At 47.8% G+C, this 14,708-nt stretch overlaps 1 protein-coding gene across 1 annotated transcript in view; it reads left to right on the top strand.

The window, feature by feature from the left end:
* The window catches only part of LOC135919839 (uncharacterized), a 35,837-nt gene that overhangs the window by 15,711 nt on the left and 5,418 nt on the right, over positions 1–14,708 (top strand). Inside the window, exon 5 of the mRNA XM_065453793.1 lies at positions 7,256–7,929. Coding sequence (XP_065309865.1) covers positions 7,256–7,929 — 674 coding nt within the window. The remainder of the gene's footprint in view (positions 1–7,255; positions 7,930–14,708) is intronic.

The following is a 14,708-nucleotide window of genomic DNA, read 5'->3' as shown; positions in this document are numbered from 1 at the left end:
TGCAGAATTACACGAAAACCTTAAGTTTCCAAGTACGAAAAGTCTTTCTTTGCCTGCTGTCGTGAAAGTGCAACCGAAGCGAATCCAGATCTCGGGGTTTTTTTTTTCTTTGTTTTTATGAGCGGGTGAGCGAGTGGGGCCTATGACCGCTCAAAAGAAAGAACAAATACAGTAAAAGCTCGTTAATTCGAACCGCAAGGGGAAGCCGCTGCAGTTCGAATTAACGAAAGTTCGAACTAACGAAAGTGAAGGAGAGCAACAGTACACTGCGATTTGGAAGCAGTGGGGAATGTCAGAAATTTGGCGAGTCAGAAAGTGATGGCGTGTGCCGCGGGCACACGCCATCTTCAAGTCGAAGCTAGGGGTCCGACTGTGCCACACCACCGATGTCCACCGAAACGAACGTTAGCCGAGGCTTAACACCATCACAATGAATCGCGACGGCCGATACCTCCTAAGCTGAAAACAGAGGTACACAACCGATGAAGACTGCCGAGACAAAGACGCCGAACATGTGAAGGTGGCGAAGGCCCTAATTCGTTCGTTCTTGATTGCAAGCGCAGCTGCGACGTACTTGATTCGCTGTGTTTTGGCGCTTGCCGTGCCATCTCCGCACAACATTAGCAGCTGTACAAGATTTGCAAAGCCTCCGAGATTCGCAACGGGCAAGAAGTCTCGGAGGTTACGTAGAACGGAGAGGCGGCAGCCGCCGCTGCCTTCTGGCTGACCCCGCGTCGGTTAGATTTTTTCCGATTTTGCCTTCTCTCGCTGTTCTCCCCGTTTCGGAGGCAATACAGCCTTGTGTGTAGGCAGTAGGCACGTTTCTCTGGCCGTGTGCCAGGCGAGCGTAGTTCGAATTATCCGTGAGGGAACCTTCTCGCGTTCGAATTAACGGACTTTTTTTATACATAGACTTCTGTGGAGCTTGGCTGGACCAAGTCGTACAGTTCGAATTATCCATAAATTCGAATTGTTGAAGTTCGAATTAACGAGCTTTCACTGTATAACAACGATTCCCCTCTGCACCGTGAGTTGTCGTTGTCATAATCTGATGTCGGTCTTTGTCTTACTGCAGTTGCTTATAATAGCAGTTTGACGGGTAATGAGGAAGATGTATTCAAAATCGAGGTATTTTGTGCATGCGGTAGACAAGTCATTTTCAACCCAACTACGCTCGCCCTCAAACTACCACGAGCAGAGCAATTTAGTATTGTTCCCATTCAATAGCTGTGCCTATACCATCGCCAAACCCCTTTGCTCGCCGAGGGTGCAGCTGTGGTAAAGGCTATTGAATGACAACAACAATTTCCTGGCAAAGTGTGGGAACTGTGATGACATTTCGTCTGGGTGTTGGCTTTAAGCATTCTCTTGTCTCCCTTTAGTATCATACTGTCTCTCCTCTGCGCTGTTGCATGTGAGTACAAAAAAGTAAGTGCTGCACCTTCTGCACTACTTTTGCGGTGGGTGGGGGTGGGCAGAAGGGGGCTAACGCGTAATTAGTCTTCCAGAGGGCATTGTGTCGATGGCCAGGGTGTTTCAGTGGGCATTGTGACGGCCAAAGAGGTCCAAAGAGTATTGTAGCGATGCCCACGAAGTTCTCGCTAAAAGGACTCGCACACGCCTTCCCCGCGTCCCTCTCATGTTCATTATGCACGCTTTCAAACCACCCACCGACGCGGCTGGCAAGCCAGTGACAGCAGCACAGCAGAATTGGAAAAAGTGAGGGAGGAGGCATAGAAAGCTTCGCTTTAAAATCTGTCAGAGCGCCACTGTGCACGCTGTAACCTGCAATCCAGAGCTCTGGTGTTTTGACAAAATTCAATTTCATTCTGCAAAGTATTTCTTTCCCGTATTCAGCATGTGCACCTGCCCTACCCGTCTCGCGAGGGGAGACGGGCGAGTCTCGCGCAGGTCTACATATGCCAAGACATCGCGAACGTACTTGGCAGGTGGGCAGTAGCGCGCACACTTGAAAAATGCCTCACCACTGTTCCGTGAACAAAGATGGGTCTGCAAATGCCCCGCCAATTTCTGGAATCTCGTTATATCTACAATGATTGGCTTGATATCCTATTCATGAATGCAATAATACTGTCTCCAATTTGGGAGGGGAAATATTTCAGTAAATACCGTTGTTAGTCGGTGTTGTAAATACTTTATGCATTGCAAGTTGTACGTTGGTTCTCTATACTTTTTTAGATTATTCTCCCTTTCTTTTTGAGCACTCCGTTCAGGCAGCTGTTTGTAAGCCAGTAGAACGTTCCTTTACTATACAACTACAAACTTAGTTTCTTTTTGTACAGCCAGCTTCGTAAATTGACGCAGACGTGAAGCCATGAGCGTTTTGCACGGCTCTTTCTGCAGATGCTGCTTGAGCAAAGCATTGTGGTGGGTAAGAAGGCTCAAGTTTGCCAACGAACCTACCTTGTTTATAAACTTGAGAAAAGCAGAACGAATTGGGGTTATTGATTCGGCGAAAGAAGGTCAGGTGGGGTCAAAGCTTCTCGAATCGGCGTATCTTTTGTCCGCGTATGGTTCGTCGCACCCTTTTCTGCCTGTTTTGTCATGCTTGAAAGAAACCTAGACGACCGCACTGCTTTAGAGCAATTGTGGCTCGTCCAGCTGCATGCTGTCACGTGGCCTATTCATTTTGCTAGATTCCTGGCGTCCCAAAAGCAAGAGCTGCACTAGTTCTGCCTTGCTGAAAACATTTTGAACATTTTTCTTTTGGTTAAGTATTCAATACTAGAAAAAGTAGGTGCGCGCTTTTGGATTCCGCGGAATTTGTGCGTGACGACATTTAGGAACTGTGTGCCACCTAGAACACTGTGACATAATATAGTAGTGCTTCAGCAACATGTTTTTCCCAGGACATATTTAAAATGGCTTATCAAAACAGACAGTGAAACGGAGGGGGACTCTCTTCAGGAGTTTTGTCGGCTTTGAAAGCCCGACATGTCTCGGGGGGGAAGGGCTTGGGGTAAGGCAGGGCCCATTTCTGGATCCGCCACTGGTTTTTAGTGCCGTGGGACACGCCGTCTCTTTGTGCAACTGTATGTTTGTGAATGTGATAAAAACAAACAAAAACACCCTTGCACCCACCCCCAATATTCTTATTCAGTGCACCCTTTCGGTGGGTAAAAGGGTGTTATGGCATCTAGAACTGCCCTATGCTTCGCAAAAAGTCATGATGATGGGATGTTTCTTGAGTGAAAACACCCTTCAAGGGTGTTATGATTCGCAATTCTCACCATCAAGGGTGTAAATTATTTTACTGTGCATGCCGGCGGTGAAAAAGACAGCCAAACTCGGAAGCAGTGAAGTGGAATCGAGGCGATACCGGCAGCTACCCTCAAAGTTCAGGGTACGGGGCAAGGACCGTGACGTGAGGTCCTACACCCCGCCTCTCCTCTCTGAAAGCCTCCAGCGTCAAATCGCACATCGATTGTAGGGTAGCCTTGGTCACTTCGACGGGAAAAAGGATGCAATGCTCCGGAGATTTCGCAGTGCCACGACGTCGGCTACGGTCGCCTTTGAGTGCTGGGCAATTCCAGAATATGTCGCGTGTGGTGGTCGAGCACTCTGACCCTGCGTGCTTGCGATTGTGTCGAGTCTATTTGCGTCTGAAGTGATCCGCGCTTCTCCACAGGCACGTAAGCCCGTCCCCTTCTCAAGCACGCCTCCAGGGAGCGCGAGGCCGCTTCGGACTTTGTCAGTGAGCACTTGTGCACCTCTCCAAAGGCCTTTCGGTAACAGGTATCCTTTAGGTGGGATTGTCTCCCGTAGCCTCTTGCACCGAGCGTCGGATGCTTTAACACGTCCGTGATCTAGATATCTCGGCAGAGGAAGGCCAGATACAGGTTGGCCTGCATCAGAAGAGTGGGAATGCATCAACTCGTTTGCCAGAGCAAGGACAGCCTCGTTGCCAATGTTGTCCACGCTGCCTGGTGTTCAAGCCGCCCAATCCCGAGTCGAAATTTTTACTGCAATCTTGTCGCAGAGATATTTGACGGAGTATGCAGTCATGCCTACACTTCGTAAGCTGGATAGTATCTTCAGCGCGCTCGTAAAGTCAGTGTCCACGAACATTGCGTCGTCGGAAGGTAACTCCTATCGATTAAGCGTCATCTTGGTCACCTGTAGTTCAAGCCCAGCAAAGGAGCTCGGCAAAGGTACTGAAACTGAATAGTAGTTTCCTGCTTTGTTTCCATCACAGGTAACAGCACCGTACCACGGGTCGGCAGCGTTGCGGGTGCTGCTACCTGGGAGGTTTAGTTCCATGCCATGTCAGCGTGGATGACGACCCTTTGTTGTGCAGTACTCTTGGCGTTATTTTATCTCGCCTGCGTGCCGCCTTCATCATTGGTAAATCTCGATAGCGACTTCGGCGTGCGTACGCAGACGCCCTGCCATAGTCGCACGTGACATGAGGCGCATTTCACCTGAAAATGAAAAATAAAAATGAGAAGTAGAAACATCAAGCCCCCGTATTAGACACGAGGCTGCACTGCACTTTCGGGCGTATCATTCAAATGGTCCTTGACTCGAAATTTGTTTCGTTTTCTCCATCCCATCGAGCGCCGCAAAGCGCTGCCCTTAAGAAAACGCTTGGCTTGTAAACAACAGCCACAGGATGTCCGTGAAGCGCAGGGACAGCTCCTAACAAGACGTGGCGCCACAATGCACTTTCTTTAGTCTAGGCTGAGGGAAAGGATGTTCTGGAAGTTCTGAAATAGCTCAATGACCGCGACACCACGCAACCTCACGTGCATTTGTACGCCAAAGCGGTGTGCGAGATGCTGAAAACGCTAGCTTTTTCGAAGGGCAGCATGCACATGTATAAAAAGAACACTCTTTTAATGATGCAAAGCTGGAGCAATCAGCCTGAATAACATGGTTATGACCGGTTCCTCCACCCTTAGGACAGTGGGAAATAGTAAAGATAGGGAAGAAAGAGGTAGATCCCTGCAAAGCGGTCAAGTTTGGTAAGACCGTAAGCAACCTTCGACATGTCAACGCCGTTGTTCTGTATTAGCGCCTGTGATAGTAGTCAAATTACTAGCTTGAGGCCAGCCATTGCACGGCGCTTTTCGTGCACTTTCATCAATTGTTGTGTGCAAGATACTATAGAGAGGAAATGAAAACCAAAGGTAAACGGAATATATGCTGTGTCAGAATAGTTCGCACCATTCTGGGGCACACCTTTTTCTCAAACGATAATCATTTATCTTGCATTCCTGTCACCTCTTTAACGCTGCGTGCCCGGTACTTCCAGATCACGGGTGGCATGCTTGTTATCAGCGGGACGTGGCATTCTTAACAGGAAAGTAGTGAGCACCGAGTTTTCAAGAAAGGAAAGGCAAGCAGGACTGGCGATGAATATGAGAATACGCGCCCCAAGAGCGAGAAATTTTATGGAGCGTAGGTTACTAGTAACTGTTATTCATACACTAGTTTGTAATAGCCCTGACAACTCTCTTAACGAAGTTTGCCGTAAAGTCTTTAAGATGGTGTCCAGAATACTGAAGAACAGAGTAACTTAGGGCAATGTAGCAGCCGTGCTTCATTAGGGTGACACCTGCCGTAATTATATTTAGCTTAATAGCTTGATGGTAGTCTTGCAGCTCGACTGTAACCATGAAAGATTACACCAAGTCGCAATAAACTGAGCCGATAGCCGCAGAGAATCATACGCAGTAATGCGATTATAAATTTTATGGCAAGCTACCACGTTATGCCACGTCACCTGCTGACACACGAGAATTGGTAGCTGAAATGTCAGGAACATGATGATGACTGTGGCGATGATGACCTTGTTTCAATAGCTTATTCGCTTGTATGCCGTCTTGCTGTTTTATTTCAAGCATGAAAAATGCAGCAAGTCAGGAGGAACGGACCTATTTTGAGAAACAGAGAAGTCATGATATGTTAGGAAACTTGGGGAGACTCCCATTGTTGCGCGATACATGGTAATGGAGATAAGTGGCAGGACTCCTTTTAGTAAAATGGACTTGTGATGATGTGACGATGATTATCAGCTTGATGGTCTGGATAGGTGGTTTCTGATGATGAAACTGTGCAGCAGGTCAGGCTGAGGAGTTTTCATGTGCGCACTTCCGTGTCCATGAGCAATTTGATTATCTTCGATTGATGTATGATGCTACCATTTGAGTTTGTAACTTTGAGAAGTGAGCTTTCACAACAGCCTTATCACATGTGCGCGACTGGTGAAGCTATTACCCTAAGCTCTTACTCCAGCGTGAGTAGCAGGCTAGAAGAAATTCTCTCAGGCCGAGTTTTCCGTCTTTCTGCCATTAAAAATTATCTCTCTCTCTCCATGGTGGGGCCGCTATGATTTGGCTGTTTGCAAAACGTGGTAACTGTTTTATCTACTCTTCAATATATCTTCGTGAGCCGGGCCTACTGATGCGAGAAGTGCGCCATGCGTACATGACCCAGCCGCACTTTCGTAAACGTTTCATTATGGCCGAAGCTTGCGTTCTAGGTGAAATGATAAAGAGTTTCTGGTTTCTGGCTGTATGCCACGATCCCGTGTCAACTACCCTTATATGAACCTTGTCAGAGTTTTCCGATTGAGCGCTTCTGTGCTCTTCAAGCCAGCTTTAACTAGTCTAACCTGCTCACATGGGAGGTATGAGCAACGCCTTAGAAACTCTACCACACGCTCTTCAGTTTCAAAGAGAGGACAAGTAGCAAGCCTGAAGGTTGGGAAGCACTTATTATTATACTTTCGTGTAATAATAAAGTTCTTCTCAAAATGTTGTCCTTGTGTCACCAATGTAAAACCATGTGTAGAGGGTCCTTGTAGTATTGTCAATACATAAATGACTAAACATTATCGTGACGACAAGATTCTGCAAAGTTTCCAGATGTCTAGTAGCAATAGAGGTACGCGTAGTGACGTAGCTCATAAAAGGAAGATAGAAAGGGCTAAGCTGGCCGGTCTAGTGGCTTCGCTGGTTAGTGTTGACGGTAGCGATTGCAGGAACGGAACGAGCCTGCGTATCATCACGTCATGACGCATCCACGTCTTGAATTCCGAAACCGAAACCGGTTCGCGAAAACAGGCACACTGTAGTGAATTATTTTGGTTGCCCTGACCCTTACCAGTGTTTCTGTCCTAGTATTTAGAAAGTTTACACCTTCCACCGACGCAACAAAAGAAAAAAGAAATTTGACAAGTAAAAGATTTCATGTATAGCACGCTGCTAGAAGTTTGCACTTGCATGCCCAGGGAAGTGAACCGTGTGCTGCTGCGGCCTACGGGCTCCGAAGCCTTGCTGCACGAAGTGGCGACGCTGGACGACGCCGTCGACAACGTGACGGAAGCATTCGCGAAGAAGGAGCCGGTCACTGTCGTGAATTCTAGCGCGCTGGACGACGCCGCACTGGGTGTACGCTGGGCTCCTTGGCTGACAAGATTTCCGCTGCGTGGCGCCGTCTCTGAGCCGAACGACGGCGCTGGACTTTGTTTCCCGCAGCCCGCAGCCCCTCAGCATGCAGTCCCTGAGAATGCCTCCTCCGAAGGAGACGCCGTCAAAGTCAACGATGTCCGAGCGTTGAGGCTTCTGCTGTCGCTGATGGGCGCGGCGCGGCTCAAGGTGGCCGCGGTGCACGCCCTGCTGGTGCCCGTGGCCGAGTTCATGAGCATCGAGTACAACGTGTCGTCGCGGCGCGGCGCGATGCCGTACGGCCACCGGTGGCGCACCTGCCTCGTCAACATGCACCGGCTGCTGCTAAAGCCGTTCGCCTGGGCGCTCGCCCGCGCCATGCAGGGCAACGAAACCGCCCAGGCGGCGCTGGAGATGTGGAAGGACGTGAGGCACGTGGGCGCCACCATGCGGACAATCGCCGAAGGACTGCAGCTGAGCGACATGACTCTGATGCACGACGACGTCACAGCAGAAGGTGCGCTCACCGCTGCACGCGCGGCAGATAGGCTTTTTTTGTTTTGCATTTACTCTCGCAAATGTAGCGGCAAAACGGAACATTGTGAGCCACTCGGAAAATATTCACTCCTGATGTCAGCTGCACTTTGGTTTCAACTAAGGTGGAACATTAGTGTAAATATTTCCCACTGCGTACATGCCTAGGTAAGCATGCACGTAGTATGCACATACTTAGATAAGATTCGAGCTAGGGGTCTGTGAAACAATATTGTAAATTATATTCAGTTTTACAGCAAAGGATTTATATGGTTAGCCGATTCGTCCGTCCGTCCGTCTGTCGGTCGCCTGTACTCCGAAAACTCCTCCGGCGCAACCCCATGCGCATGCGCGAAAACCGCGCGATTAGCCAGCCCCGATCCATGACGTCACGCCACCTCGCCCGAAATTTTCGTTGACAAGGCTCGCATGCTGAAAGCAGTGACATTTTGCAGAATCTCTGTTGCCTACTCCGGAGCATCCCCATTAGACTCTATGGCAGTCGGGCCAGGTAACATGATGTCATTGATTGGAGTGAAAAGGTCTTGCGCTATCTAGGTGGTGTTGGATTAGCTGTGCCAGTAGTGACATCGTTGCTCTCCGTCGCCGCCGAGCGGGCGCGCAGCAGTTTCTCTCCAGCTCCGAAATGGATAGGCCACCTGTTATACGTACTCCTGAGGAGCAGGCAGCTTTCGATCAGCAACGTCGCGAGCAGAATCGGTGACGCGCTCGTCCACGCCATGCGGATGTTGCACCCCGGGCACAAGAACAGGCTTGTGCAACCGAGCGCAAGTAGCAACTGCGTATCAATGATCCGGCAGCCTAGCAATCCGTCGTTTATTTAGCCGTCCGGATTAACCCAGTGATAAAAAGCATGGCCGCATGTTTCAGCTTCGCTGGTTAACAATCTGTACGGAGTGCTTGAGTGGCACTTTTTTTCATTGGGATGAGCATTATTCGGTTACCTCACTCTGTTTGTCGCTATTTTCCCTTCAATAAATTGGGTCATTGGGCAGTTTAAGTGATTCGATCATAACCCTACTGTGATGAGGAAACCGAGTTGGAAATAATTGTTAGGGCCAACTTGGGTCACAGGTATGTTGCAATGCATATGTGCCGCTCACCACTTGAATCGTTTCACGTAAGCCTGTGTTAGGCATGCGCCAGTAGTTATGTCCTGCTACTCAATGAACCTAGTTCACGCCAGCTTGGATCACTATATATGTGAAACAACGTATGCGGATCGCTTCGATGAACCTCTTTCATGTCAGTTTGGGTCACCGGGTACGTGCAAGTGGGCATGTGCAAGTAAGCAGGCGCCGCTCTACAAAGAAACTACCTACCACAAATTTGAGTCGTTGGTTGTATGCCACAGGACATGTACCAGAGGGTATATGCCTCTCTTCAATAAACCTGCTTCACGCCAACTTGGGTACCTGGGCATGTGCCTGCCGCTCTTCAATGAACGTTTTTTTACGCCAAGTTGCGTCACTACCTTTGTATAACTTCGCATGCGCAGTTCTTCAATAAACATCTTTGACGGAAACTTGACTCACCGGGGATGTGCCGCCCTTCAACGGCGAAAAAAAAATCATTTAAATTTCTCCGGTGGAGGGTGGAATCAAATCTGCATTATGAATGTTCAGAAAATCTTGTCTGAATACATCCTCACGAAAGTGCCCCGCGCAGAGTTCCCTGCGGCGGCGACAGATGGCGCAGCCTGTCCAGAGGGAGGCGCGACAGAGCATCTGTGCTGCACGCACACCTTATAGGCGGAGCGTTTCGGTGGAACGAATAGGGGGTGTCGACGCGTTGCTAATCGCAATAACGTCGACATTCATCGCGAGCTAGATAGGTTCTGTCAGATTTCTTTTGACTGAAACGCAGTTGCACGAACTTACGGTGTTCTGTTGCTTTGACAGTACAAATTTCGGTACATCGAATCAAGCAGGTCGCCTGAATAAATTGGGCCAACCCCAGAAGCGCGTAGTCCGCAGTCGCGTAGATCACTTGAGTCACGTTGAGAGAATTTTCCTGGTTTTGCCGATTTTCCCGGCAAGCAGGGAATCGCTATACCGCAACATGAGTTGCGGAAGATGAACAGTTCTATATCCCTTCATTAACTGCGTGACACGAAAAGCGTGGCTTAACAGAGATTCCAGCAAATGAGTTGGATCGGCGTGATTTGTTTTTTATGCATGTCATTAAGTATATGCGATGTTCCCTAAGGAACGCTCCCTATGGTAAATCCATATGACACAACGGAGTCGCAGAAAGTTCAGCTGAATTGAACAATGATGGGTGAGCGAAATAAGCCACAGGCTGACGCCGACGCTCCGACCAGATGCCTTGCCTCGTCAGAACCTTAACCATCACGAATATATTTGTGAAGGTTCAGTTCCTTCGCTCAATTTGCTGAATTGCGCCAGTGATTTTTCTATACTGGAAGAGTTTGTGTTCGTATTGCACTGAAAATCTTCGCAGGATGAAAATTCCACGCTGAAGAGTTTATCTGTCACCATGCAAAGGTTTTGTGATGAAAAAAAAATGCGGATCTCACGCACTGTGGGAATCGTTGTAAGCTGCGCTTTCGTTGCTGTTCGCGTTGATATAGACGATAATTAGCGGTGATGTCGACGGCGAATGGTAGATTTCTTCAGCTTTTAGTAGGTGACGAGAGTGGCGAATTTATGGTAAACGTTACACTGCGTGGACCACTACCACTTGTCTGCCTAGTGCACTGAGCACCCAGCGGAGACGTGTATGCTTCGAGCCTTGTTGTGCGCCATTCCTCGTGACCTCCGAGAAGGTTAGCATTGTCATAAGCACATCGCATCGTGGCAGAAGTGCTAAATTTGAATTGAAATATGGGGCTGTACATGCCAAAACCACAACAGGATAATAAGCCGATTAATGAGACGGATAATGAGAGTAGCGTTTCCTCGCTTTCTCACATCCAATTTTCCCTCTACCATCAGTGTGCCCCCCCCCCCCTCCACGTGTGTCGGAACCGCGAGCGAAGAGTGGCAAGGCTGTCATTCACTTCTTTCGTGGCTGCGTTGGTTCTACCCATTCTCTCCATCCTCTCCCTACGTCCTCTGTACCATTCTACCTACGTCTCCTCTGGACTGGTGCACGTTAGTAGAAAAACGTGTGCTGTAGCTTCTGCAATGATATTGCGGAGGTCACGAACAAATACAGCTGTCACGAGGCTATTCTGTCGACGCCCAGGCAGCTCCAAACGGCATAAGAGACGCGATAGAAAGGTTCAAACGAGTTTCTCGCACTTATGCGCACTTTCAACGACCCGACGCGGCGCTCAAGGCAGCGCCAGCAGCAGCAGCGGAAAATTCGAAGGAAGGGGCAAGGAAAGCTTGGCTTTAAAAAAATATAACGCGACAGCGTTAAGGAGCTCGTGTCGCAGAAAAGCCGGTGTTGTCGGCGTCGGCGGCGTTGGCCGTGAGCGATAACTCCCACCAGGCACTTCATGAATAAAAAACAACTTGCAAGATGGGCTGAGTGGGAATCGAACCAGAGTCTCCGTAGTGTGTGACTGAGACGCTACCACTGAGCCACGAGTTCGATGCTTCAAAGCGGTATTAAAGGGATTCCGCAACTTTAATAAAGGACACAAAAAAGAAAAAAATTCGACAAGGCCAAGTACTGTTGGAGTTGGTGTTTTACTGCACTATGCGCGAAACTCTATTGGTACTGACGCCGCGTTCGACGCGTGGAGCTCTGGAGATAAGCCGTCCGTGAGGTCGGAAGCTCGCCTGCGCCAGAAAAGAACCCTGGTGAAGGTGCCTTGGTGGCTCCAAGCTGCTTGGTGTATATGTGACTGCGCAGTACCAGTGACACCATGCCGTGCGACAACAACAGGGTGTATTCCTATTTTGCGAACTTGCCAGGCCAATTCAACGCTCTCATTTGAACGCTACCTCTAAATCGACGAAATCGCCGCCGACATCGCCTGGCAAACGCCGACGGCGCGGTTCTAGTGGCAGCAGGCCGAATGCACCGACGAATCGTCCTTGACACTCGGCTTGCCGCCACGCGAGTCAGTCAATGCGAACGAAGCTTGTGGAACTCAGAAAAGTACAGACTGATAAATTCTGCGGTTCTACTAAACCACGATCCTATTATGAGGCACATAGTACTCTGAGAATAGTCATTAATTTTGACCACCTGTGGTTATGCAACACGCATCCAATGCGCGGCACGCGGGCGTTCTTCCATTCCGCTACCATCGGTATAGAATAAACGCTTATTAAGCGTTGCAGAAAGATGTTAACTATAACACTGATGCCTTTCGCTGCAGATTTTCAGTACGTCGTTCTCGAAACGCAGCATGTGGAGCAGAGTAAGAAATCTTCAATTTGGTTAAGTGTAAGCACACTTTTAAGTTGTAGTTGTAAATTGTAGTCGGAGCATGGTTTCACAGAATGCCTGGATACGCGAGTATCCGCCTCGCAAGTACCACAAGCGGTGAAAGTGTGCAAAATCAAAAACACTGCTTTGGTATAAAATTTTTTAAACAGGGTTGAAGTACCTCCAGCCTGTCTGAGGTACTTCAACCCTGTTTAAAAAATTTTATACCACAGTGTGCCATTCCATTTGCCAGCCCCTTTCTTGTTTTTAAAAACACTGCTTGACGTATTGAAAGGTGGAGAGAATGGAGACAGTTCGAATTCAGCGCGCTTTCTTTTCTAATTATTAGCGTCTTTTTGCGAACGCCACGTACATTTATCGGCATCGTATGGTAATCCCAGTGGTTTATGTGTGTGCCAGGAGAAAAGAAAGCAGTCTGCCCGACATATGGCATTCACATCTATGTATATCTGTCTATCTATGTCATATCTATCTGTCATATCTATGTATATCTGTGTATATCTATCTATATATGGCAACACATCTCCTATGGCAGCAAAGTAATAATGGCGGGAGACTTTAACTTGCCTGACATAAGGTGGAACTCAATGACTCCAGGAAATGTTACGCTTGACACCATATCAGATATACAGTTAGCATATAACCTGGCACAAATTGTCGATTTCCCAACCAGGGTAGTCGGTACCTCATGTTCACTTTTAGATGTTGTGTTTATTAGCGACCATTTCCTTGGGAATACTGTCCACGTTGAACCCCTTGAAGGACTATCTGACCATAAGATAATATTTTGTTCTCTACAATTCCCAAGTCCTGTACGAACGCTCGGTCCTATAAAGCGAGTGCTCTCGTTCAAAGGTGCAGACGATGCAGCTATCATGACCTACCTTGCCTTCAATTATCAGAATTTTTTTGACCTCATTTCTGACCAGCAGTCGTCTATCGATGTGGTGTGGACCGAGTTTAAAGCCATTGTGACGCATGGTATAAACGCCTTTGTTCCACGAGTTCGAAGAAAAACTAGAAAACGCAGTCCATGGATATGTCGTGATATAATCCACTTGAAGCGCAAAATAAAGAGACTTAGGAAAAGAAGAAAGTCGCATATGTGTAAAAAAACTGACTCCGAAATAACACTGCTAACAACGTCATTGAAAAGTAAAGTACGTTGTGCCAAAAACAGTTTCTTGAAAAATTCATTACACAGCTTTATCAGGCAATCGCCTCAAAAAATCTGGCGCTACCTAAGCATGAAGCGCTCTAACGCGCCCTCCATGAATGCTCAGGAAAGTAAACAAAAAGCTAACGCGTTTAACAAGTACTTTCAATCCATTTTCACCGTCGATAATGGTTCCCTCAACCACTTCGTCCCTAGCCACTGCCATGAAAGCACTTTGGGCACCCCAAAAATATCACAGGCTGGCATATTATCTCTCTTGTTGAATTTAGACGAAAAGAAAAGCGATGGTCCAGATCAAATTCCGAACAGTTTCTTGAAAAGGTGCGCAGAACCAGTAAGCAAGCTTCTTTATTTAATTTTCTTAAAGTCACTCCGTGAGAGCCGCCTTCCTGCAGAGTGGAAGGTTGCCAAAATAATTGCCATACCAAAATCAGGTGACACATCTTCCTTGTCTAACCACCGGCCAATCTCTTTAACATGCACGTACTGCAAAATACTAGAGCACATAATCTTGAAACACTTAACAGAATTCGTGGAAGCAAACAATTTAATCTATTCAAACCTGCATGGTTTTCGAAACGGTTTATCTACAGTCACCCAACTCGTGGAAACCCTTCACGACTTAACTCAAAACATTATAATGAGCAACTACAGGTAGACATAATCTTTATGGATTTCTCTAAAGCGTTTGATCGTGTTTCCCATGTTAAAATGCTTCACAAACTTAACCGCCTACTTGGTAACGGCCCTGTTGTTGGTTGGATCAATGACTTTCGGTCAAACCGCTCCCAATACGTAGAATACAATGATCACCTTTCTGATGCTGTCCCTGTTTCGTCCGGCGTTCCCCAGGGCTCAGTTCTGGCCCCACTTCTGTTCTTATTATACATAGATGATATAACCAACCAAGTCGACGTCACCATTCGCCTCTTTGCAGACGACTGCATTCTTTATCATTCTGTGCGTAACCACGAAGATCAAACAAAACTGAACAAATCCCTAAATAAGGTAGTGCAGTGTTGTGCAGACTGGAAAATGGTGATAAATTCTGATAAAACTGTCTGCATGTCGGTCACAAACAAAAAATCAAGTCTGCAGTTCCCGTATGGTTTCAACGGCACTATTCTACAAAGCGTCACCCAGTATAAATACTTAGGCGTAATCATCTCATCCGACCTCACCTGGAATGCGCACAT

Source organism: Dermacentor albipictus, chromosome 9 (assembly GCF_038994185.2).
Source record: "Dermacentor albipictus isolate Rhodes 1998 colony chromosome 9, USDA_Dalb.pri_finalv2, whole genome shotgun sequence".
NCBI lineage: Eukaryota > Metazoa > Arthropoda > Arachnida > Ixodida > Ixodidae > Dermacentor > Dermacentor albipictus.
Note: the sequence above shows the minus strand (reverse complement) of the source record. Positions and strands in the feature narration are given on the sequence as shown.